The sequence below is a fragment of the Pelophylax lessonae genome (genome assembly GCF_965119305.1).
Source record: "Pelophylax lessonae genome assembly, chromosome: 11".
In the NCBI taxonomy this organism is placed as follows: domain Eukaryota; kingdom Metazoa; phylum Chordata; class Amphibia; order Anura; family Ranidae; genus Pelophylax; species Pelophylax lessonae.
The window spans coordinates 188,004,667-188,032,166 of record NC_138778.1 but is presented as its reverse complement, the minus strand read 5'-3'; the positions used below and the strand labels follow the sequence as shown (position 1 = coordinate 188,032,166).

Sequence of the window (27,500 nt, the reverse complement as noted above, 5' to 3'; positions counted from 1 at the left end):
CCGTGTTTTTTAACCGCGATTTTTAGGAGTTTTTTTTTTTTTTCAGGCGTTTTTGGAGGCAGGCATTGACATCTATCAAAAACGCTGGAAATCAGCCCAAAAAGAAGCTCATGTACTTTTTTCAGCTACAGGCGTTTTGCAAAACGCTCAGATGTGAACAGGGGCCATTTAAATGAATGGGGTTTTACTTGTTGGGCGTTTTGGAACGTGTTTTTTTTTAGCGTTTTTGGAGCCCAAAGGTGTGAATGGAGCCTAAGTGTCCATGAATGTGGGCTATGTTCAGATATTTGGGAAAGACTGCAACTGAATGAGATGGGTGTTTTCATTTTATCAGTTCATAGCACCATGGCTGCTGCTTTTACAAGATAAAACATTCCCACAGCACAGACCTTAACAGTAAGGTTGGCAAAGGGAGAGGTTCCGTAGACTCCATTAACCATTCAGATAACTTTTTCCTCTTTTGTACACCCCCAAAACCTTTGTGAGCCTAAAGCTGGCCGCTCTATGAATTTTGGCTGGTTCTTGATAAACAGGACGAATCTAATCAGTGGGTGGCCCTGTTGCCCTTCCAACCCGACATCCCCAGATTGAATAAAATCAAAGAAGCAAATTGCAATACTATTGGCCGATCAGTAGTCACATCCAATCAGGTGCAGCCACTGTTCCATACATCAATAGGTACCAATGGGCAGGTCTACCGCCTCAGGACGATCAATACTATAAGCACTAAGGAGATTGCATTATTAGTGCTCAGAGCGAGTATTTTTATTTTTTTTACATCTCCACTACATGATGCATAGCTAAACTACCAAATAGAGCGCTGCAACCTACGAACAAGTCCCCATCAAAGCACCACAACCACGTTTAAAGTGACACCATGTATAACAATTTCCATCTATATATAAACCAGCATCCTACTGAAGCTGCAGCAGCTGTTGCTGAAATAGTACTCAGGCACACAGCCTACACATCCTTATGAAAAGCAACATTAAAAGAGCACCTACCATTAAAATGCAGACTGATCCAAAGCAATATATCCTTAAAAGATTTAAATTGTCAAGATGGTATAAAACACTGCTCCCCTCCCCCCAGCCCAAACAAAAAAATAAAAAAAACAAAATAAAAACCTTCCAGTCATTTTAGGGCATGTTTAATCATGCCAATATCTGCCCCGCTAGATACAATCACAGCATGATTACTTTAAAAGTGAATCTTAGTACAAGGAATACTCGATCATGTGCAAAATAAAAAAAAAAAAAAAAAAAAAAAAAGGAGGGGATCCCCTCATTCCAAAATTAAAATTCTCAGAATTAAGTGAAGGAGGTGAAGTTGTGATAAACAATTTTTCTAATCATTTGCAAGCAAACATCTACTGCAGCCTTTCCCAACCATTTCAACACAGAGGAACCTTTGAAAGAAATTTCTGGTCTCAGGGAACCCCGGCTAAAAGTGCGACAGTCAGTGGGAAGAACGCTCCTTACTCTTATCATTGGGAAGAATTACCCCCTCACAGATAGCTAAAAGGAACAATGATGTCATTGGGTACTTATCTGAGAGGCAGACATTTCCCATTGCTCAAGGAACCAGTAGCGACCTCAGGAGGAACCCTGGTTGAGAAACCCTGTTCTATTGCATGGTTGGAGTATTCCTTGCAGAAGTGAACCTTTACTTTGTTTCATCCCATTCACTAAGAGAAGTGAACATGCTCTCCTCTTTTAGTAAATCAAACTCACGCGTATCCAAGCAATCCATAAATCGGTCCCTACTTAAACACTGCATTTGCAAGCATAAGGAAAGAAGACAAATACATTTCAAGATTATTATTTCAGTTCTCTACAGATACATTACACAACAAAAAAGGCACCAACCCATGCTTAACCACTTACCGCCCGCCCGCCGTCATATGACGGCGGGACGGTGCGGCTATTATCCTGGGCGGACGTCATATGACGTCCGCCCATTCAAGCACGGCAGGCGCGCGATCGCGGGCGCGCCGCCGTGCACTGCCGGTGTCGGTGTGTCCCCGGGACACAGCCGGTCACCGGCAGGGGGGAAACAGCCAATAGGCATGGCTGTTTCCCACGTGATCGGCTGTGTTCCAATGACACAGCCGATCACAATGGAGGCGGCCGGGAGATGACCGCGCATGCGCGATCGGGAGCGCGCAGCGCGGTCATGTCGGTGGCACTGTGCTCCGTAGGAATACAGCTGTCACCGGGGGTAGTAAACAGTCACTGACAGTGACTGTTTACTAAGTGATCGGCTGTGAATCCATTCACAGCCGATCACAAAATGTAAACACAGAGCAGTAACTGACTGTTACTAGCTCTTCTCCCCTCATACAGTTTCCAGTATGAGGGGAGAAGAGCTAGAAATAGTGAGTTACTGCTCTGTACACATGTAAAAAGTAAAATCACACTAAAATCACAGTAATAAAGGTCCCCACACAGTCCCCAGCCCCCCCCAATGTCACCTGTCACCCAACAGTCACCTCATCAGTGCCCAGAAATTGACACCCATAACGTTCACATGTGAGCGCAGCGATCGCAGGCAGAATCACCGCGATTCTGCCCGCGATCCGGAAATCATTGCAAATTGCGGGACGCCTGTGCGTTGCCCGTGATTTGCAATAGCACCCCAAACGCTGTGCGATGTTGCCGCCATTTCCGCCTGCCAAATCGCAGTAACATCGCGCAAACATCGCATGACGCCCAAAAAAGTACAAGAGTTTCTTTGGGGCGTCATGCGTTGTTTGCGTGATGTTACCGCGATTCGGCAGGCGGAAATCGCAGCAACATCGCACAGCGGGCAACGCACAGGCGTCCCGCCATTTGCAATGATTTCTGGATCGCGGGCAGAATCGCAGTGATTCTGCCCGTGATCGCTACGCTCACATGTGAATGTAGCCTAAAGTTCACCGGTCACCAGAGACTGCCATCAGTACCGCCGTGCACCATCGCCCGTCACCTGTCACCCATCAGTGACCATCGCCCCGTCACCTGTCACCCCATCAATCACCGTCACCTGTCACCCCATCAGTCATAGTCATCTGTCACCCCATCAGTCATCGTAACCTGTCACCCCCCCATCAGTCACCGTCACCTGTCACCCCATCAGTCACCGTCACCTGTCACCCCATCAGTCACCGTCATCTGTCACCCTATCAATCATCGTCACTTGACACCCCATCAGTGATCGTCACTTGTCACCCCATCAATCATCGTCACATGTCACCCGGTCAGTGATTGTCATCTGTCACCTCATCAATCATCGTCACCTGTCACCTCATCAATCATCATCACCTGTCACCCCATCAGTCATCGTCACCTGTCACCCCATCAGTCATCGTCACCTGTCACCCCATCAGTCATCGTCACCTGTCACCCCATCAGTCATCGTCACCTGTCACCCCATCAGTCATCGTCACCTGTTTGCCATATACATGCAATCACTTACTGACCGCCTAACGACTATATGCGTCGGCCATTAAAAGCTAAATACTGGGGTTATGGCAGAAGATAGCCCCCATAACCCCGGTATTTTTTGAAACGGCGGGCGGTCGGCTTTCAGATAAGGGTGGTCCCAGTGGCGGATTCGCCGCGGAATTACCCTTACGGTGCAGGGGAAGAGGTGCCCCCCCCCCCTCCTGCCGCGTCCCAGACGTTTTCCCAGCTTGTAAACATGTAAAAAGTAAAATCACACTAAAATCACAGTAATAAAGGTCCCCACACAGTCCCCAGCCCCCCCCAATGTCACCTGTCACCCAACAGTCACCTCATCAGTGCCCAGAAATTGACACCCATAACGTTCACATGTGAGCGCAGCGATCGCAGGCAGAATCACCGCGATTCTGCCCGCGATCCGGAAATCATTGCAAATTGCGGGACGCCTGTGCGTTGCCCGTGATTTGCAATAGCACCCCAAACGCTGTGCGATGTTGCCGCCATTTCCGCCTGCCAAATCGCAGTAACATCGCGCAAACATCGCATGACGCCCAAAAAAGTACAAGAGTTTCTTTGGGGCGTCATGCGTTGTTTGCGTGATGTTACCGCGATTCGGCAGGCGGAAATCGCAGCAACATCGCACAGCGGGCAACGCACAGGCGTCCCGCCATTTGCAATGATTTCTGGATCGCGGGCAGAATCGCAGTGATTCTGCCCGTGATCGCTACGCTCACATGTGAATGTAGCCTAAAGTTCACCGGTCACCAGAGACTGCCATCAGTACCGCCGTGCACCATCGCCCGTCACCTGTCACCCATCAGTGACCATCGCCCCGTCACCTGTCACCCCATCAATCACCGTCACCTGTCACCCCATCAGTCATCGTAACCTGTCACCCCATCAGTCACCGTCACCTGTCACCCCATCAGTCACCGTCACCTGTCACCCCATCAGTCACCGTCATCTGTCACCCTATCAATCATCGTCACTTGACACCCCATCAGTGATCGTCACTTGTCACCCCATCAATCATCGTCACTTGTCACCCCATCAATCATCGTCACATGTCACCCGGTCAGTGATTGTCATCTGTCACCTCATCAATCATCGTCACCTGTCACCTCATCAATCATCATCACCTGTCACCCCATCAGTCATCGTCACCTGTCACCCCATCAGTCATCGTCACCTGTCACCCCATCAGTCATCGTCACCTGTCACCCCATCAGTCATCGTCACCTGTCACCCCATCAGTCATCGTCACCTGTTTGCCATATACATGCAATCACTTACTGACCGCCTAACGACTATATGCGTCGGCCATTAAAAGCTAAATACTGGGGTTATGGCAGAAGATAGCCCCCATAACCCCGGTATTTTTTGAAACGGCGGGCGGTCGGCTTTCAGATAAGGGTGGTCCCAGTGGCGGATTCGCCGCGGAATTACCCTTACGGTGCAGGGGAAGAGGTGCCCCCCCCCCCTCCTGCCGCGTCCCAGCTTACCGGACCCGCCGGCAGCGGGGAAAACTATCCGGTCCCGGATCCTCAGAGACAGGAAGTCGAGTGAGGGCAAGATGGCCCTCACTCAACTCTATGGTCTTGGAGGACCGGAGCTACGTCAAAAGACGTTGCCTAGCAACCGGTTTAAAGGGCCGCTTTTTTTTTTTGCTTTTTTTTTTTTCCTCTTTCAACAATTTTTTTTTTTTTTTTCTTTTTTAGTGTAGTTGTGAGGTGTGAGGTCTTTTTGACCCCAGATCTCACAATAAAGAGGACCTGTCATGCCTATTTCTATTACAAGGGATGTTTACATTCCTTGTAATAGGAATAAAAATTATCAAAACATTTTTTTTTTTAAACTGTGTAAAAATAAAAAAATAATAAATAAAATAAATAGGAAAAAAAAAAAAAAAAAAAAATTAAAGCGCCCTGTCCCCGTTAGCTCGCGCGCAGAAGCAAACGCATACGCAAGTCCCGCCCACATATGTAAACGGTGTTCAAACCATACATGTGAGGTATCGCCGCGATCGTTAGAGCGAGAGCAATAATTTAAGCCCTAGACCTCTTCTGTAACTCTAAGCTAGTAACCTGCAGAAATTTTTAAAATGTTGCCTATGGGGATTTTTAAGTACCAATGTTTGGCGCCTTTCTGTGAGCATGCGCAATTTTGAAGCATGACATGTTGGGTATCTAATTACTCGGCGTAACATTATCGTTCACATTATGGAAAAAAAATTTGCTAAATTTACTGTTTTCTTATTTTTTAGATCAAAAAAGTGATTTTTTTTCAAAAAAAATCGCATTTGGAAGACTGCTGCGCAAATATGGTGTGATAAAAAATATTGCAACGATCTCCATTTTATTCTCTAGGGTCTCTGCTAAAAAAAAAAATATATAATGTTTGGGGGTTCCAAGTAGTTTTCTAGCAAAAAAATGATTTTAGCTTGTAAACACCAAGTGTCAAAAATAGGCCCAGTCTTAAAGTGGATAAATGGACAACTTTGTGTAAAGCGCTACTTGGATGTTAAGCCTATGTATGTGGCCAGGCTGTGAAAAAGTGTTACACATGTGGTATCGCCATACTCAGGAGGAATAGCAGAATGTATTTTGGGGTGCAATTTTTGCTATGTACATGCTATGTGTTAGAAATATTGCATAAATGGACAGCTTTGTGTAAAAAAAAAAAAAAATGTGTTTTCATTTTCTTTCCACATTTTCCAAAAACTTGTGGAAAAAAATGACATATTCAAAAGACTCATTATGCCTCAAAAATTATACGTTGGGGTGTTTGCTTTCCAAAATGGGGTCATTTTATAGGGGTTTCCATTGTCCTGGTGCTCCAGGGCCTTCAAAAGTACGATAGGTTGTCAGGAAATTATATGTGAAATTTGTGCTCCTAGAATGCCGGACGGTGCTGGTTGGATGTTAGGCCTCTGTATGTGGCCAGGCTGTGAAAAAGTCTCACACATGTGGTATCGCCATACTCAGAAGGAGTAGTAGAATGTGTTTTGGGGTGTAGTTGCAAGTATACATGTGCTGTGTGAGAGAAATAACCTGTTAATACGGCAATTTGTAAAAAAAAAATAAAATAAAAAAAAAAATCTTCATTTTGCAAAGCATTGTGGGAAAAAATTACAACTTCAAAAAACTCACCATGCCCCTTATTAAATACCTTGGAATGTCTACTTTCCAAAAAGGGGTCATTTGGGGGGTATTTGTACTTTCCTGACTTTTTAGTGTCTCAAGAAATGAGATAGGCCTTCAGTACATCAGGTGTGATCAAGTGTGATCAATTTTCAATGATTTGCACCATAGCTTGTGGACTCTATAACTTTCACAAAGACCAAATAATATACACTTACTTGGGTTATTTTTACCAAAGATAAGTAGCAGTATAAATTTTGGCCAAAATTTGTGAAGAAAAATTACTAATTTGCAAAATTTTATGACAGAAACAAAGAAAAATGCGTTTTTTCACAATATTTTCAGTCTTTTTTTATTTATAGCACAAAAAATAAAAAACCCAGTAGTGATTAAATACCATCAAAAGAAAGCTCTATTTGTGTGAAAAAAAGGACACAATTTTTGAATGGGTACAGTGTTGCATGACTGAGTAATTCTCAGTCAAAGTGTGAGAGCGCTGAAAGCTGAAAATCGGTCTGGGCAGGAAGGGGGTGAAAGTGCACTGTAGGTAAGTGGTTAAAGGGGTACTCCACTCCCCCCATGATTTTACACCAAATCACCGCCAGTGCTCTTCAAAGTGCATAATCAGCCGCACAGCAAGTTCGGCGTTATCCCACTGCAATCCACTATTTGGGCACCACAAAGCGGGTCCTGGACCTCCATCTTGGTCCTCCTCACCTGGCTGCCATTCTAGGTGATGGTGCTTCAGACCTGCCACTCGGCCACTCTGTATGCTGATCCTGTAGCCTCCTGTGACATGTGATGCAAATATCCCAAGAGGCTGCAGGACCAGGTACACGTCAATTCTGGCCTAGGCCTTGGCTTAACAAGGGAAATCACTTGAACCTTCCCATCCATGCTACAAAGCACAGATGCCAGCTATTGTATTCTGACAGCTAAATACCTAACAGCAACCGCATCAGACTGGATGCAGGCACTGATCAGCCTAGAATTTTCTGCCTGTTCCAGGTGGTGACAGGGAACCTTTTCGCTAGAACAAAACTGGGAGGATTCAAGCGGTAGTAGACGGCAAATAAAAAATTGGGCCCCTGCAGGATAAATGTCAATGTGCTAGTATGCATCGTATACTAGCACATTATGACAGATTTACCTTAAAATTAAGTCCTCCAGCAGCATGCGGTCACCGCTGCTGGGGCTTCCATCCTCACCGGTCCTCCTAGGTTCGTGGGCTTTGGCTGTTTAAATGGCCAAGCTGCAATGAGGTCACTCCCGCGCATACACACGGGAGTTACGGCCACAACACAGAGCTCTGAATGGACGGCATGTGCCAGTGATGCCACCGCCTGCTACGGAGGTAGATATCTCCTAATGGTGCACAAAATATTTACTGTACCTACAGCTAGACCTTATTATAGATTTACCTGTAGGTATAAATCAAAAAGTGGACTTTACTACCACTTCAAATAACTTCTGCTCTGGAGTAACCAGGTGTAAACTGGTTTAGGTTTTCTTCTACTTTCAATGAATTAAAATTTTCCCCAGGACCTCCTGTATCTTGTATTCAATTGTCCTCCTATGGATCTAGAGGGGGTCAATTCAGTTCTACCATGATACAAGAGTCGCTTCATTTCAAGCCTCATTACATCTCCTGGTAGCTTGCCTGCAATGGCAAACCAGTCAAATAACGTTTTCTTTGGACACCATTATAACAAGGCCCAGATCTGTCTATAGATGGAGTAAAATGGCTCTATACAGGTTTGGTTTTTTTTTTTCTTCTACGGTCAAGGAAAGAAAATCCTCCACAGATCCTGGGCTTTGTGGAGTTTGTATCTTCTAGTGAACAGTCCACCTATGGATCTAGAAGAGGTCAGTTTAGTTCTACCATAAGACAATAGGTCCCTTTATTTCATGCACCGTTACTGTAATGGCAGCCCAGTCAGTTGACTTGCTGTGGACATGTGAAAAGACTCAGATCTGTCTATATATTGAGTAAACTAGCTCTTTACCACGTTTGTTTTTTTTTTTTCCTATGGTCAAGGAAAGAAAACCTTCCCCAGATCCAAGACTAGACTAGGTGGCTTATGCAGCGAACGCTCCACATACAGATGTAAAAGAGCTCAGTTCAGTTCTATGTGGACAAAATATGATAGCACAGAGAAGCAAAAGCACAATACGAAGCAGACAGAGAGCCATAGAATACACAGTATCCCCTTCTAACCTTGCCCTGAAACCCTTCCAGTCTCATCGAAGGTTGTGGGAATGTCTTGGTAAAAGGGGGGAGGGTAGGAGCGAGAATTAGGTCGCTGGAAGCCTGGAACTGGATAGGAAGCAGATGGAGAAGGAGTAACAGACGCACTGACATTACACGACTGAAATGCACTTCCAACTGCGGCATGCTGCATTTCTTCCTTCTTCCACCAGACTTGCTTAGGCAGCTATTTATCATGCTGGAGAACAGAATAAGGACACAGGCTGCAACTGTGCAGATCGGTAATTGGATGTCTACAACGGAGCCAAGCTAGAACCATCAACCGGGCATATAAATGGCCCCTTGCTTCTGCCTCATCAATGTCCAATTAAATACTGGTAACCTTTTGCTAAAATACCTACACATGCCACAGATTATTAGAAAGAACAGATACTATCTGAGGAGAGCCTGCTAGCTTGACAAACATTCCATTTCCACAACAGCACTGGGGGGCTGAAACAAGCCAAGCTAAAATATAAGCAGATTAAAACTTCAGCTATAAATTACCGTATACCATGGCCTAATAGCTCTCAGCCAATGAAATGCATCTTTACATACATCTAACATTTCAAATCCGCCTTCATATCAGTCTCCTGTTGTTCCTTGCACTTCTCCTTTAGCTCGAGGAGGGGCAGCACCCTGGTAGCTGCCTGCAATGGCAACCCAATCAAATAAATCAAACAACTTTTGCTTTGGACATATAACAAGGCCCAGATCGGTCCATAGCTGGAATAGATGCCTATTCAAACTGTATTTAGCAGTCTGACTAGAGTTTAGCTTTAAAGTGATCCTAAACCCACAACTGTAAAAACAATCTGTATATGCAGTAAAGCATGCTTGTGATAACCCTTTAGGTTCCAACGTGAGCAATTCACTGCATTGTATAAAAAGGCTGTTTGATCCTGTCTTACCAGCTCCTCCTCCTCTTCCACTGCCCCCAATCCATCTCCTGATAAGACAGACTTTGGAGTCACTCTGTACATGCTCAGTTTAGTGTGTATTGCTAGAGCATTTTTTTTTTTTTTTTTTGGGAGGGTGCATGTGATCAGCACAGGGCCAATCAGCACTGTCCAGACAGAGGGGGTCAAAGGTCCTGCAGCCTCAAAGGACAGTCAACTGGCAACTGTGAACAGGTTTGATTAAAAACTCTCAAAACATTCCGAGGTCAGAACCAGGACAATCACCCCTTGAAGGAACAGGTCTTGTACCACCCCAAACAGGCCCTGTAAGCGGTCTGGGGACAGGCGCAAGTTAGAAGCAAAAAACCTTGTCGGGAGACAAGAGCTAAACTCGTCTTGTAGCCGGATCAAATTACTTTGTGGACCCACTTGTCTTGCATCCGGGAAGTCCACGGTTCCAGAAACCAGCGAAGTTGTCCTCCCCATCCCCGATACGGGTGAGGGCGCACCTTCATGCAGAAGGAGCCTTGTCCCCAGGTCTGGAGAAGCCAGATCTTGGCTTGCCAGACCAGGTTCGTTTGGATCCTCCAGAAGAGGCCCTGAATGGCTTCGAGCCCTTGTCAATCGACCCTAAGGGATGAATAAAAACGTCTTCTGAGCTGAGAAGGAAGGCCCCACAAGGTCCCTTACTAGCCTGTGGAAGAAAAGTACTCTTTCCCCTGGGAGACCTTAAATGTCATCCAGGGTAGCTCCAAACAGGTGATCTCCTTGAAAAGGAAGAACAGTCAAGGCCTTTTTTAAAGTCAGATCCGCAGACCAGCACTTGAGCCAAAAAACACGCCGAAGGACCACTGCCAAAACAAAGAGGCGAGCCATCAGGGGAGCCGCATCCAAAGAGGCATCACAGAAACTGCAGCCCCTGGTCCGCCAGCTCAGCAAAGGGAGGGGGAAGCTGTTCCCCCTCCAGGTCAATGTGTAGGAGCTTAGCCCACTCGGTCAGAGTTTGCGACACTAGAGCAATGGGGAATACTGGCCTCATTGCCGAACCAGCCAGAGTGTACATCGTGCGGGCCACAGCCTCCGCCTTCCGGTCAGCCAGGTCAGAAGGCCAGGGACTCTAACAGGAGCCATGGTTGCCTTGTTTAACCTGGAAAACAGAGGATCCACCACTGGTGGCAAAGTCCACTTCTTAAGCAGGGACTCCTCATAGGGTAACTCCTATTAAAGTGCTTAGGGACCCCACGGGGATCGCTTTGGTTGTCCCCACTCTTTAGCAACAATTCTGTCAAAATGGGAAGGGAACGGAAACGCCTTTGCCGCTTTGGATGGCTTGTGAGTGCCAAAGGGCACCTGCGCCTCCGTTGCAGCTTCAGTTCGGTCCTCCATTTTCAGGGCCCCACGCACAGCTACAATCAGTGCGATTACCAGCGCCCTGCTGCAGCAGTGGAATCAGATTAAGGATCTGATGAGACAGATGAGGCAGTGGAAAGCTTTTTGCTAGCAAGTTGCCCGAAAGCCACCTCCAACCATGACACAAGGGACTCCAGGACCCCCGTCAGTGCATGTAAGGATGGATGGTTGGGACCTGGAGGGCCCCACAGCCTCAGAGGGGATGAGGTGGGGGAAACGTGCTCCAAGGACTCCATGAGTCACTAGGGGGACCCCACAAAGTTTAAACTGCTAAAGGGACAACCCCCACCACTCTGGCAGCACCCCCCCCCCCCCAGGCACAAAGCACCAAGCGATCTTCAGCAGAGAGGGAGAAGATCCCACCAGACTCCCCACCCAAAGAAACAGGCACCTGCAGCCACAAGGAGAATCTGCACTACACGTGCGGCGATCAGGAAGTAAAATGATCCAGGAGTCAGCACCAGGGGGATGAAAAGGGGCTCCAACCACCAAAATCGCCACCCACAGGTCTCCACTGTCATGACCACCGCTATTTCCAATGGCAAACCCCAAGAAAATGGCAGGACTACACAAACATGGCCCCCGTGAATATAAACACAGGCTACAACAAAATGGTGGCCCAGTGCGGCACCACGAGGCTTACAGGGAACCAGGAGGGAGACCAGGCAGGACAGGGGGCCCTGGCAGGAGCCCCCCACCAGGTACAACCCCCCCCCCCCAATCGATCGTCTGGTCACCTGCGGGAAAGAGGGGGACCCCGGGGGTCTGACCATCCCAAGGAAGGGCCCACATCCACCACAAAACCCTCCAGGGGAGAGGGGGGACAGCTACTCACCATACCAGGAACCAGGCGGGCACCGTTCCAGACAGAACCCCTCTCCATCTAAATGGGGGTGGGCTGTCGGCCAGGAGGAATGCTGTGTCTTGGGCCGAGACTCGGTCGTATGCGACCTCGCGAGGCGTTTAACTCGCAGGCCAGCCCGTCCTGTGGGACTATGTTGCGGCCAATCTAGTGCGGAGCTGAGGTCTGCGTGCGCTCACTGGCCAGACTGGGGTGACCACTGGATCTAGATTACCCAGCCCGTTGCACTGGAAAAAATTGAGAAAAAAAAAAAAGTTCCATCTAAAAAAAATTTTGCCAGGACCAAAGATGCCAGCAAGGAACTAGGTTCTCACTCCTGACTAGGCAGAAAAAAAAAGTAGAGCAGCTATAGCAGAGAAGGGGTATGCCCCCTGGGACTGCCCATGGGTGTAGCCCAAATTCTTTTCTGGCAAGTGTCCTACTCCTGTAGGGGGCAGTATAACCCAATGGTTATGCATATCAGGAGCTGAGCCAGTCAGTCAGTGAACGAAAGAGAAATTACATTTTTGTAGGCGGGGATGCCTGAAATCTGACTTGCATCTTCGTGCAGACTTGTGGGAAAATTGGTGAGCCAATCATACAAGTAGGAAATATTGTTTCAGGGGGTCATTCTGTGTACAGAACACCTCCAGGTAGCCATATTGCATTTTTAGAAAATTTCAGCGGCTGCAGATTGAAAGGAAATTTTTAAATAACATTTAATTACAATATGACAACTGTATACGCTAAATTTTTCTTTGTTTGCGATTCTCCAACCCACGTTGGTTATAATAGTGGGGGCAGGGGGAGAAAGGTGAAGGAGCAGCAGCCAACTGATGAGGTTCATCTTTGGGCTCTCCTCTCCAATCAGCAAGCTCCATGTGTTATATTCTCTTACTGCCTACCCCCTCCTCCCAGTCATAACATAATTTTTTTTTTTTTCTTTAAGCAAATTTACACACAGGTTTAGCTACTAATTATTTTTGATTAATAAAAAAAAAAAAACAGATGATATTTTGTCTACAATGGTTCTTTAAGTGAGGTTTGGTTTTGACAAGCTCCAATATTCAACACGTAACCGGTTTGTCCAGATGATTATCACACACAAGGGACTCAAAACAATTTGTGGCTTTCACCTACTGATGCATGCATCTACCATGTAGCACAAGTCGGGTGAATCCATCAAAGTGGTAAATGGCTTATCTTGGCTGGCATGATCAATGAACAACAACATATGAATTTCCCAGTTCTATCGTACGCACTCTTTGCAGCTATTGTCAGGATACATTGTGCAATATCTGCATTAATCCCTTCAGGGGTAAAAGTCCTACGCTGGCATTGTCACCAAATAGCACTGAGCCAGTCGTATGCCCAGGCAGCTTTGTTTTCCCAACAACAAAAACCTAGGCCAGGTAGATGAATGCATTTAAAGTGGCCATGACAGGGTTAACCCCCCCTCCCCTCCTGGAATTCAAGGAATGCCAAGGAATCCAATGATATTACTGGCTGGCATAGAGATGCAGGTTTCCATGGCAGTAATGCCTGCCTCCCAGACACACAGTGGGCATGAATGCAGCGAGAAGATGAACCCCCTTCTGCACATGTTGCATTCACAAGCAGGCATATACACAGATTTTGAAGATATTCACAAAAATGCTCAGCTAGAGAGATGGAAGCTGACGCTGTTCACCTTTTTCTGAAAATGCAAGTTCCCTGGCCATCTTGCTCACCGAATGGCTAAGTTGCTGACCAGAAATTATTACTACATTATTCTCCCATTCACACATTAAAAGGTGGATGTGGGAATCCTCCCCGATGTGTCATTGTAGCCTAATGGTGAGGACTCATTTACCTTCAGAAAACACTGATCAGCTCTGCAGTCGGTTGGAACTAAAAGTGATTGCAAAGTCTCTTTTTTTTTTTCTATTAAAATAACAAACATGTTATACTTACCGCCTCTGTGCAGTTTGTTTTGCATAGAGCAGCCCAGATCCTCCTCTTCTTGGGGTCCCTGGCTGGAGCTCCAGGCCCCTCCCTCCTGTTGAGTGCCCCCTTAGCAAGCAGCTTGCTATGGGGGCACCCAAGCTGAGCTGCAGCTCCGTGTATCCAGAAAGGGAGCTGCTGTTCGACCCCGTCCCTATCTCCTTATTGGCTAAGTTTGACTGACAGCAGCAGGAGCCAATGGCCCCGCTGCTGTGTCTTAGCCAATCAGGAGAGTTTTGGGCAGCTGAGGCACTTGTGGACATCGCTGGATAGAGAGGGGGGGCTCAGGCAAGTATTAGGGGAACTGCTACACACAAAAGGCTTTTTACCTTAATGCATCAAGATAGAAAACCTTACTTTACAACCACTTTAAGCCGAAAACCAGAACCAAGGACTGGAGATTTCATCCCTCCCAGATCACTACCAAATCTCCGTGGGCTTCAGGTTCCAAACGGATTTTACTAAAATGATGGCAAACTAAAAAGCCAGGTTCCTCTGAATGACAAAATCCCCCGAGTCCCTCGACCTGCCCGGGTGAAAGCCCTGGGTCACGCAATCTTTACATCGTGACAGAGCATAGCACTGCGACTATATATTTTTTTAAACACAACCACAAATTCCCAAATAAGGTACTTGAAAAGCAAGCAGAAGTGCGGTTGTCAAGTGCAAAGAGGTGAACAAGACCTTAAAAGCTTTAGTGGAGAAAAAAATAAGCAAAAAAAACAACAATGTGCATTATTTAAGAAGGGTCCTCAAGTTTTTTCAGCTTGTGAGTCACATCTCCACATTAACATGAGCAAGAGGCGGCTGACAGTACCCTAAAGAAAAGGCACATCTTAGGTGGGGGGAGCAGGCTGCACAATCTGATTAAAAGGCATTCTTTAGCAGATCAATAGTTTTCTCAGTCTTCCTCCAGCGACTCAAAGTATTGAAGGCAGAGGTTTAGAATAACAGTCAACTAGGCCGTGTTCAGCCACAAAAACATTAATTCGCTCATGATAGGCTTGCTTATAGGACCATATACTAAGGAAAGTAGATGGACTTTTAGGGCCTTGCATGTGATCTAGTGATGCTGAAAGTGGAACTTTAATCAGAAAATAAAGTCCTGATATCTCACTTTATACTGGCCCCTTTTGCAGGCATAGGTATGGGGGAAAAAAAAGAAAAAAAAGAAAAAGAAAAAAAAAGGAGAAATCTAGCCAAAGCTCGTTTGGCTGTACTTCACCTATGGATCACAGGGGTGCAATTAGTTTTGCATTCCTGTGACCCGTTTTCAGCAGAAAGCAGGCTAAAGTCCACACTCTGCTGAGGTCACATAAGTGGGTCCAGGCACCACGACATGGGAGTCTGGATCCTCTAGGTGCTGCTGAGAGTCTGAGCCGGCTGCTCCCCACCCCAGCACTCTAATAAGCGAGGAGGAAGCAGAGCAGAGAGTTGCTGATAGTCAGCAGCTTTCTGCTAGGGGAGTTGTGAGAACCGAGTGATCGGCAGTGTTTGATCGCTCAGTTCTCAGTGTAGAGGCATATCTTTCTGTAAAGAGGACCTGTCATGCCCTATTCCTCCTTGGTAATGCTAAACTGGTAACCTGTAAAAAAATTATAAAAGCGTAGCCTATGGAGAATATTAAGGAACCAAAGTTTGGCGCTGTTCCACCAGTGTGTGCAATTTTAAAGCAGGACATGTTCTGTATCTATTTACTCGGTGTAACATCAGGTTTCACATTGTACAAAAAATTGGGGTAAACATTGTGTTTTGTTTTAAGTTAAAAGGTTTCTCTTTCTCTCTTCCGCCCCCCCAAGAAAAAAAAAAGAAAAAAAAAAGCCATTTTATTCCCTAGGGACTCTGCTAAAAAAAAAAAAAAAAAAAAAAAAAATGTATAACGTTTGGGGATTCTGAGTAATTTTGTAGTAAGAAAATTAGATTTTTACATGTAGGAGAGAAATGTCTGAATTTGCTTGGGTGGCAAGTATTTAAAATCCAGTAAGACCCCGTTCAGACTGCGGCGACACGACTTGGTGGGGTGACCTGTGACGTCGCGTGCACAGCGTGCACCATGACCTCGGCGCAACTTGCATGGACTTCATATAATTGAAGTCCATGCAAGTCGCCTCCAGGTCGCCCCAAAGTAGTACAGGACCCTTTTTCTAAGTCGGAGCGACTTGTGTCGCTCCTATTAGAACGGGTCCTGTACTATTCAATGGCGGGCGACCGACCGCGACTTGTTAGGTGACCAGTCTCATCCTTCAATGCACATGCTCAGTTGCTACCTACTCTTGGCACTGTGCCTAAAATCAGAGGCACTAGAGGCCGATCAGCTGACCGATTTAAGATTTACTGTTGCTGAATTGGAAGGAAAGCAACAGCAATGACAGACTGTGCTGACAGACTATAGAATAAGGAAGGAGAAAAGAAATGCTGGAGAGGTGACTGGCCGACATTCGAACCATGTACAGGCAGGCTAAATGTATGACCGAATGTTCAATAGATCAACTTTGGTACAACCAACCTGAAGGATTTTACATGCGATTATTGCAAGTGGCATTCTAGCTGCTAGCAATAATCACTGTTCTCCAATGGCTCAGCAGGGGCAGAAATTCGCTATGTCCATTGCCAGCCTAGGGGTTGGTTCACACTACTCCTTTCTCCATCATAGGCAGTCTGCGAACTTCAGCGCTGTAGCTTTACCCTGCAGGGTTGGTTTTCCTTTCTTTATAAACCTTAACTACCGCTTTAAGTTGGAATATCAGAGGCTCTGGAACTCCTAAACCTGTACAGAGGAGAGGTGAAGCCCCAGTGGTGCTACCTTCCCATCCCAACCCCATCTAACCAGTTAGCCACCCCTCCATATTCCCACACTAATTCTTCCTTTGCCTAGACCCCACTATTCTTTCACCCCTGTGTCTACCTGCCCCACAAACCGATTTTATTCTTCAACCCACTCCCCCTTTGATACTTTTCCTTCTTAGTTTGCTGCCGCCTCTTTCTCCAACTAAAACCCCCCACCTATATTCACTGTTCCAAAAGGTAGACTCTTTAGTCTTCTCTTCAGGTACACAACCCTCATACACATACCCAATCCCCACAGGGTAGGTGTACCTTAGACACACTGCTCTTCTTTTAGCCAACCTAAAAAAAGAGTAGAACTACAAATCCCAAATTTACACTTATGCAGCTGTCAGAGACACACTTGTTTACAAATGAATAACAAGGGTGGAATATTTTCAGTTTTCACAGTTTTACTAAAGAGGCGGGACCGACTCAAAGCAGCAACAAGTGTCAGCTTTTCCGAGGGCAAGTCTGACCTAAAAACAGCTCTGCACAAGACGGTCCAACAAAGAACCGGCCATCACTTCCCCAATAATGAAAACATATTACACACAGTATTAAAGTGTGTTATACTACACCGCCATCTAAGAGTTTTAATCATCCATTTACATCAGAACAAATTGCTTGCTCAATCCTGACTCTTTCCATGGAATACATTTGCACTTCTGTTCTGCCATTAAAAAACAAAAACAAAAAAAAACGCCTGGCTGTTTAATTGCATGCATGCCAAGTAATGTGCAATGTGCATGAGTAACACTTAAAGGCATTTATTACCTCTCCAAGATAACAATACTTCCCCACCAGTGCCTCAGTTCTCTCCTCCCTGTAGAAGGACAGCTTTGTTCATCATTCAGGGTCACCAACTATTTCCTGGACTGAGATGTCGGCTCAGAGACCACACAATCACGTAAAATCTACGCAGCTCTTGGCTGTAACCACAAATGCCTGACAGATCACTGAAGCCCCTCACGTTGTGGACTGCTACATTACAATTAGAGGTGCACGAATGGAAATTTTGTTATCGAAACCCGAAAATGCAGGATGCACTTGGCCGAAAACTACTTTTTAAAAAAAACATAAATTTTATATATAAAACTATTATATTCGACTTGAGTCATATCATGAATTTAAATGAATATGAATTTACTGTGGGCCATTATTGGCACCTTTAGCGGAAGAAAAATGCATCCCTTTAACCAGTTTCAGACCAAAAACATGTCATTATTGTACACAGGGCATGTCCACTACATCCAGTGCAGGTAAGTATAACATGTTTGTTATATAAATTAAATTAAAAAAAAAAAAAAAAAAAAAAAAAAAACACCACACGAGCCTTTACAACTGTTTTTGTTTGCCTTGTTCATTTATATATATATCACACTGGAAAAGTGCAAAATTTAAAAAATCCCACTTAAATTCATTTGTAAATAAGTTTGCAATGCTTTCTACTAAAATCATAATTTTAGTGTTGCTTTTACAGAATAATTTGCAGAATAAAATGCACACTTATGTGTAGTAACAGTAATACTATTTATGTTTAATCTAACACTGCTCAAAAAAAAAAAAAAAAAAAGAAGCCTTTTGTTTCGTTTTTTTTTTTTTTTACATATACTTATCCAAGGATAGCAAAAAAAAAATTTATTAATGCAGGACAACAGTCACAAAAAGAAAGCAAGAAAATGTATATATATATATATATATATATATATATATATATATATATATATATATATATAGTTATCTTAAGTAATGACGAAGTGATCACTGAATAAACAGAAATCTGAAAAATGCTCTGGTCCATAAGAGGTAGACAGGTGTGAGTGGTAAAAGTTTATGCATGTCATGTCTTCACATTGGTTTGTGACGCTTCCGCTGTGGTGTTAAAAATCTAGCTTGCTGCTTTTTTTGGTCAGGAAGGAAAAAAAAAAAAAAACAGCAACAGCACCTCCTCGTTGAAAAAACCTTAAACGCGCAGCAAGAATGCATCAATAACACACCTGTATTAAATTTTTGATGTCACATGACCTTTAAAAAAAAAAAAAAACATAAGTGCCGCAAAATCCTTTGCAGTATCGGCACCTTTCCCTCCTAATCGGCAAAATGCAGATAACACCATTTATGGACGATATGTTGTTTCGGCTGCCGAAATTCCGGTGAAGCTCCAATTACAATGCTGCAATCTAATCATTGGGGGAGAGAGGAGAAAATGCTGGAGCTCAAGGACTCGTTTTAAAGTGTTACTAAACCCAGATCCTGCATGCACTATATAACTGGTCTCCCACAATTATTTTAGTAACTATAAACTGATAAACACCTTTTCTCATCTCATCAGCTGTGTATAGCAGTTAGAGCAATCTTGTGACTTGTATCTGAGTGCTGGTAGTTTGTAGGAGGAACTTTCATTTCTCCCACAATTGTTCCATCAGGCTTCAATACCCTCTTAATTCTCTGAACAATCTGGACAGTGCTGATTGGCCCTGTGCTGATCACATGCATCATCCCAAGAAAAAATTCTCCATCAATAAAGATGTGACATCCCACCCGCTGTTCTTTTTTTAAGTTACTGGGCATGGAGGAGGAGGGAGGGACTGGGCTGTCATTTAGGATCTGTATACATATTCAAATGTGTGATGGTGATATCACATGACCTGAATAGCTCAGCTACAACCAGGAAGTGTTCTCTGAGCAAGAGAGCGCAAACTGAGCATGTGCATCTGAGCTACACTTACTGTGCTTATCTGGAGTTATCCACAGAGTGAACTTGCAGGAGGGGAGGATCTATGCATACAGGATCGCCTTTTTACACAATGCAGAGGATCACTTAAAGAGGAAGTAAACCCTCAAAAAAAAAAAAAAAATTGAAAAAAAACCTGTTAAGACAAAGGCATAATGAGCTAGTATGCATCGCATACTAGCTCATTATGAAATACTTACCTTATAACGAAGCCCTCACAGTGCCGCCCGATCAGTGACAGGACGGCCGACATGTTCGGCCATACTGCTTCCTGGATCACAATGTAATCGCAGATGGCCGGAGGCGCAATTACATCACTCCCGCGCATGCGCACGGGAGCTGCCGTTCACAACATAAGGCTCTGAAGGAACGGCACGGGTGGCCGTTCCTTAACCACTTCCCGCCCGCCCTATAGGCGATTGACGGCGGGAATGTGGTTGCATTATCCTGACCGGATGTCATATGACGGCGGCAGGATAATGTGCTCTGCGCGCGTGGCGATCGGTGATGCGGAGTGTCACACTTACACACCGCATCTCTGATCTCGGACGTAGGCTCTTTACCATGTGACCAGCCATGTCCAATCACGGCTGGTCACATAGTACACAGGAAGTGCCATTGATCGACTTTCCTCAGGTCTGCACTTTAACAGATAAAGGGTAGTCTCTATCATAAACCTACAAGATCTAAAGCCAAAAGATATGAGGCAGCTGCTTGCACCTACAGAAAACAAAGCTCTCTTTACCAATGACTGATAATGTGGCAGACAAGGAGCTACAAATCCAGACCTATACAACAACTTTTCTGAGAAATCTTGCATACCAAAAAACCTTCTGGAAGATGGGAGAAAGATCCAAAATTCTACAATGCTGCCAATGTAACTACTACATGGCATGTAAACCAAATCCCAGCCGCTATGGCAGCCAGGACTGTTTACATTTTTACTTTCCGATTTTCATGAAGTGAAACTTTTTAGCCACCCAATCACATGTGCATGTCCAGTAATTAGGGTTGCCCCCTCATCCCTTTAGGCCCCTTTCACACTTGTGCGACTTCAAATTTGCACGATTTTACCCCGACTGACTGTGCTTGAATGGCTTTGGCCTCAAAACGCATCAAAATTGTGCCAAAGTAGTGCAGGTACCACTTTGAAGTCGGTGCGACTTCCAAGTCGCACAGATATGATTGGTACTCATTGGAAATAATGGAGAACGACTTGTCATGAGATTTGGCAGTCCCAAATCGCATTACAAGTCGCACAAGTGTGAACGGGGCCTTAAAACCAAACACATTATTTCACAGTGACTGATTAAGGTACTAATTAAACTCACTTTGTGCCTTATCTGCATTAAATTAACCTCAGAATCTTTGTAATTCACATGTGTTCGGGTTTAAATGGATGAGGTGGCAACCCTACCAGTAATGTACATTTCAATATATGGTTACTGCAGTTGTGGCATCCAATATGCTGCAATGGAGATGACCCCACCTGTGTAGATATGTGTGCTTATCATAGAGGCGCACTCTTACTATCAGAGGACACACAGAAGCACATGGAGTATTAGACAGAATGAGGGGGCAAGGTGATGACAAAACACAGGAGCAGAAAACAGAAGATCAGGGCTGCAAGGACCACAGAGAGTAACACCTATAAAGTACTAAGTATGTCACTTTACATCCATGGCAAAATAGCAGCTGGGGATAAAAATTAACAAAAGTGAAATAGCAGGTGGGGCTGCCAATAAAATAAACCTGTTACATTTGCTCTGCATGAGCAGAGCAAAGCAAAGGATCATGTTAAAAGTTCACTCTCTCTGAATCATCGATTATTTTTCCTGTTGCGGTTAGCATTAGTAAATAGATAGATAGGAATGTATATTATATCTACTTCAACCTATTTTTTTTTCTTTTTTTTTTTAACATTTCTTCAGTTACATCCTGGTTTCTGGCCTATGCAAGTGATGTCATACATTCTGGGAGTCTTCAGGAGGGGATAGGGCAGAGGAGGGGATAGGGCAGAGGAGGGGATAGGGCAGAGGAGGGGATAGGGCAGAGGAGGGGATAGGGCAGAGGAGGGGATAGGGCAGAGGAGGGGATAGGGCAGAGGAGGGGATAGGGCAGAGGAGGGGATAGGGCAGAGGAGGGGATAGGGCAGAGGAGGGGATAGGGCAGAGGAGGGGATAGGGCAGAGGAGGGGATAGGGCAGAGGAGGGGATAGGGCAGAGGAGGGGATAGGGCAGAGGAGGGGAAAGGGCAGAGGAGGGGAAAGGGCAGAGGAGGGGAAAGAGCAGAGGAGGGGTTCTCTCAGCTAAGAGCACTCTCCTGCATACATGCTTGAGCTAAGGGCAGAGGGATTCCAAGCAGTAAATGCTACATTAATCATTTACTCTTACTCAAGATGTCCACGACCACAAATGCTAGACAGGTATTTTACAAATTTTGCTTTTAAATATTAAAAATAATTATTAGTGTTATTATTAGATAGTGTTTTTGGTTTGTGGTGCTCAGATGCAGTGAAAATCTGCTTTAAGGGACTGCGTTCATGGGCTTTGGGCTTGTGTAAATGGGAATTTGCCCTAGATATTCTAAGCTGCATCAACCTGCTTCAAAATGCTTTGCATTTCTATTGACTTGTATGGGGAGAGAAGCCGTCCTCCTGCAAACAAAAGTCCTTCGACACCAGCCCTAAGGGTTCCAGGAGGCATATGTCACAACCAAAAACAAAGAGGTGAAGATATATTCCCATTTCATGCCATAATCTTTCACCAACACAAGTATGGATGCAGCACACCTACAGGGGAAAATGCAACCTTACCACTCAATAGAAATGAGAAACAGCTCGCATATGGTCAGTGGACAATACCCAAAAGTACATCTCTAATCAGTGTAACCTATTGGACCTCTTTCTGCAGATTCTAGGTCTCTGGATTGAATAGCTGGAGTTACCGATCTTGAAAAAGCATGCATCAAGGGAAATTAGAGCTCCTGACATGCACACATGTTGGGGTCCAAGATGCAAGAAATAGTAAAGCCATTGACTCCGCACAGAAGCCAGACAACTAGCATTTGTAGAAGGGAAGAACAGCAACTGTCACCTTCAAGTCCCTTGAGCACAGGTTTGTTTTAAAGTCATCTGATTAATCAACACACTCATATTGCTTTCTAAATTACTCCCACAAGGGTCATAGACCTTCCAATCACTCCAACACTCAAACCATCTGCATTGCTTTTAGCTATCTGGTTACACATGGCAACTCCGAGGACGGGACTGGATAAATCCCAGGAGCCAGATTAACACAAAACTAAACGCAAAAAGCATTTACTGCTGGTGTACTTACCCACTGCAGTCAACACAAGCGTATTTTGTGCTCCAAAAAATTAACCAGAGGCTCTCAGAATAATGAAAAATTCTTTAGAAATGTGGTTAGTCTGCCTGCCTTGGCTGAAAGGCACCTGAACTATGTTATGGGGAAGAGGAGAGGCGTTCTTTAGTCCTGTCCTACGGAGACAACGCTGCTCCTCCTCAGATACAGTATGGTAAGTGCTGTCATCCAAGGACAGGAATTGTGTTACTGGCAGGTGAAAACAAAAGGGAAAAAGAAGCCTAGAAAACGAATGCAGCCACCACATTTAAGGACTGGTAAGCTGCAGTATACTACATTTTTGTTCATGGGTTTGAATACACTTGATTACTACAACATTCATATTTCCTACTTTCAATATTTTCTCTAAACTAATCATTAAAAAATATTGAGAGGACAACGTCTTAGATTGAAGTGAAACTGATCTGGTCAAATCATACAAACGCCTTAAATGTGGTAACTTCATTCCAAGCAAACATTCATAGAGATTTTGCCACCTTTCGTTGTCCTAAGGTGGGTGCTTAAAATCTGTTACACAATAGGAGTAAGTAAGAGTGTACTTACAGCGGTACATGGCTCTGCAGTGTGTCCACTTGGCCCAGTTCATCCTCCTCCACATCCGAGTCGCCTCCTGAGCTACTTTCTGTGGCGTCCGAGTCAAAGCCTCGCTCACAGGCCCGCAGAGTGGCGCTGCCAGAACAGCTTAACCTTTCAAGTTCAGCTGCTGCTCCCTTTAAGATGGCTTCTGAGACGACGCTTCCAGCCTCTCCTCGGCGCTGAGCATCAGCTTTCCTTGTTACCACAGTCAATCGGGAACGAGACGTTTCAGTGTTCTGGCCAAAGGCAGCCCCGACTAAACCACCTAACTGTTGGTGGAGATGGCGCTCAACCTGCTTTGCCTGGACCACCTGGAGCCGCTTTTGGATAGACCGCGCCCTCTTTTCCATCTCCCCATGGCGCTGTAACAAGGCTTTAAGACGAGTATCGGAGCCATTCTCCACCCGAGAGCCCTTTTGCTCATGTTCCTCATCGGGAGATCCTTGAGGAACCAGTGGGGCTTTCACCCAAGGCTCCAGCGTAGGAATAGCAAGACTCAGGGGCTTGTCCACTGCTGGCTTTGCAGGTCTTTTAGCCAGTCCATTTAGAGGTCCACCTTGGCCTCCTCTACTGGAATTGGTAATGCCTCTCAGCTCCTCCAGATTGAACTCCAGAATGGAGGAACGCCCCCTGCAGAGTGACTGAGACAAGATCGACCGTGGAGTATACACCCCACCCAGTTTCAGGGTCTCCTTTCCAGGTGTTCCGCCGTAGTTCGTTACCAGGTCTGGTGGGGCCGGTGGAGGAAGACAGCCGCCGTTGGTCTCACCAAGGGGGAGGGAGGACGATGGGGGCGCCAGCTTGAAGTGCAGGTTGTGGGCGTCAGGGGCAGGGTCAGTGAGAGCAGGTGCCATCGCAGCCATTCAGCACAGGGAAGAGGGCAGGGGAGGGGGGTGCTTCCCCAATGGGGGAGGGTGAAGTTGGCCACACCTCCCCAGGGCAACTCCAAGGAGATACACCTATAGGAAAAAGAGAAACAAGAGTTTATAAGGATCCAAAGCATAACATTACTTTGCCCATGAGAGGTCAGACAAATACCAAAGTCAAATAAAATTATGCAACAGTTAACACTTATCCCCGGTTCACACTGCAACTTGCATGTAAATCCCACAGGAAGCCCACCATTCCTGTGCAATTCACATGTGATCCAGTGTGGTGTGATCCGGGCTCAAATCGTACTGCATCACACCAAAAAAGTGCAACCACCTTTCTTGGAACCACAGCGTAACCCTATCGCATGGTTTATTTGTACCATGTGATCCAGTGTGGACAAACTACAGTGCATTTACGATCCTTTTGGGGTGTTATTAACTATGTATTTATACCCACAGTCGATTGCAAACAGTGCAATTACAATGCGGTGCTGCGTTTTCCACACCGCAAATGTGTCTATCTAAGCTTTAGTGCCGGTTCACATTTATGCGATCACAGCGACCGCATGTAATTCGCAGCACACTGCTCCTAAAATTACATGCGATGCCTGTGCGGTGCAAATTCAGCCAGTTTGTATGGCTGAATTCACACCGCAATCCAACTAAACACGCACATGACGCTTTTTTTGGTCCGCAGCAGAATCGGATTCCATGGTGGTTCACACTAGTGTGATCCAATTCTGTGCGAACTCTCAGACCGCACTGAGATATCTGATCTAGGGGTGTCATTAACTTTGAATTGACGCCCCCAGCGTGAACTGCCTGTGCTGCTGATGCGGGAACACGTTGTATAATCGCAGCGTTCCCGCATCTCATAAATGTGAACCGGCACTTAAAAGCAAAGAAAGGACCACTACTAAAATGTGAATGTGCCATATTTAAAAATAAATAAACAAACAAAAACACACACACACACACACACACAAACACACACACACCATACAGTTTGTACTGTAATTGGATTTTACCCCAAGAGTAAAAACACAGACCGTTTTGATGGAAACAACCTCTAATGACAAAGGATTTGGTCGCGTTCATGAACATGGCTTGTGCACTCAGCAAGAAGCACTGCAAGGTTATTGGTTAGAAGCAGCGTTAGCTTTTCAGGTTTTAGATCAGTAAATGAATACTTATAAAAAAACAGATAAGCCTAGGAATCTAAAGAAACATCCAAGAAAGAAATGTGTACATGAGCAGTGGGGAGTTGGCTGTGAAACTGAAGGAAGTCACAGCCAGCTTCCCAAAGAAAAGATGGTGGCACCAGGTGCTCGAAGACTGGCAAAGAACTGGCCTGAGTGAAGACATCGCTGAACTCCTGTGCTACTAAGTGCCGGTTCACATTTGTGCGATCACAGAGATTGCATGTAATTCGGAGCGCACTGCTCCTAAAATTACATGAGATCTCTGTGAGGTGCAAATTCAGCCAGTTTGTAAAACTAAAACACGCACAGGACCCTTTTTTTGGTCTGCAGCAGAATGGGATTGCATGGTGGTTCACACTAGTGCGATCAGATTCTGTGCAAACTTTCAGATCGCACTGCGATATGTGATCTGATCTGGGAGTGTCATTAACTTTTGACACCCCCAGCGTATCGCATATGGCAGTGTGAACTGCCAGGGATGCGGATGCGATGCGGGAACACACTGTATATTTGCATCGCACAAATGTGAACCGGCACTAAGTGTGTTTTGTTAAAAGTCAGCAACTACAGCATTTTTGTTTTTATACATGACCAAAGTTCCTCTTTAATGCACATATTAAAATCACTTTTATGTTTTTTTTTTTTTTTCCGTAAAAGGGGACTTGTCAAGGTCAGATGAGTTTCTAAAGGTGTAAGCCCACTATTACTAAACTTACTGGGCTCTGTGCTGCACAGCCTGTAATTCCCCGCTTCTCCCACTCCTGCATGTTGCAGCATCCACTCATGCCAAAAAGGGACAAAGTATGGTGCAGCAACTGGTAAGATTTTTGAAAGACTAGGCCAGAAAATGAAGATCCCAGCAGAGAGGGGGAGAGGAGAGCCTGTGTCCTGTCAGGAACAGGAAGAGAATGCAGTCTTAAAGCAGAGCTCCACTCAGAGGAAGTTTCACTTTAAGGCCCCTTTCACACAGGCGGACCGTTCAGATTCGACTGTCCGTTTTTTTTGGAGGATCTGAACGGTCCCCCCATGCATCTCTATGGAGGATCAGATGTCAGTGGAGACATGTCCGCTGACATCCGCTCCGATCCGTCAAATCTGGACGGATGGAAACCCTATTTTCCATCCGTCCAGCGGATCGGATGAGAACGGACCAACGGTCCGTTCCCATCTGATTTCCCCCATAGAGATGCATGGGGAACTGACAGCTGTGTCTCCGCACACAGCGCAGAGACACAGCTGTCCTCCTCCTGCTCAGCGGGGGATCGGCGGCTCGATCCCCCGCTGAGAAAAACGGAGTCCATCCGGACGGATAGTGTGAAAGGGGCCTAAGGCCTTCAACAACCGCTCCCACTTCCAATCAGATCGTCTAGGCCAAGGGTCTTCAAACTATGGCCCTCCAGTTGTTCAGGAACTACAATTCCCATCATGCCTAGTTATGTCTGTGAATGACAGTTTTACAATGCCTCATGGGATATGTAGTTCCGTAACAGCTGGAGGGCCGTAGTTTGAGGATCCCAGGCCTAGAGCTCTCCTCTCCCACTCCCTCCCCGCAGTCACCTGGAACCAGTCACAATGCGCAGTGTGGCTTGCACAGTGGGCACCTGGTTGTAAAGTCACAAGCTCTCACAGCTGGGTGCCCACAGTTAAGATGCTGGGGCCAGGGACAGAAGGCCAAGAAAAGGGGTGGCTTGGGTCAACACATTGCTGGATCCTCAGACAGGTAAGCATCTCTATTAAAAAGGTCAGCAGCTACAGTTTTTATAGCTGCTGAATTTTAATGAACACAAAAATGGCTGAAACTCCTCTTCCAAGAGAATTTACCAAAATGCTCTACTGTACTAAAGTGTTACTAAATGTAACAATGGGAGCTTTCTGAAGGAAGACCGCACAAGGGAGGAGGCGTTCCTTTAATCTACACTTCAGGTTAGTGACTAAGCTCTATG

General features: G+C 45.5%; 1 protein-coding gene across 5 annotated transcripts in view; it reads right to left on the bottom strand.

Moving 5' to 3' along the window:
- The window catches only part of KANSL1 (KAT8 regulatory NSL complex subunit 1), a 233,457-nt gene that overhangs the window by 112,562 nt on the left and 93,395 nt on the right, over positions 1-27,500 (bottom strand). For all 5 annotated transcript variants that reach the window (XM_082271986.1, XM_082271987.1, XM_082271988.1 and 2 more), the window contains one exon: positions 23,451-24,442. In XM_082271986.1, the coding sequence (XP_082128112.1) occupies positions 23,451-24,346 (896 nt within the window). In that variant the 5' untranslated portion in view covers positions 24,347-24,442. The remainder of the gene's footprint in view (positions 1-23,450; positions 24,443-27,500) is intronic.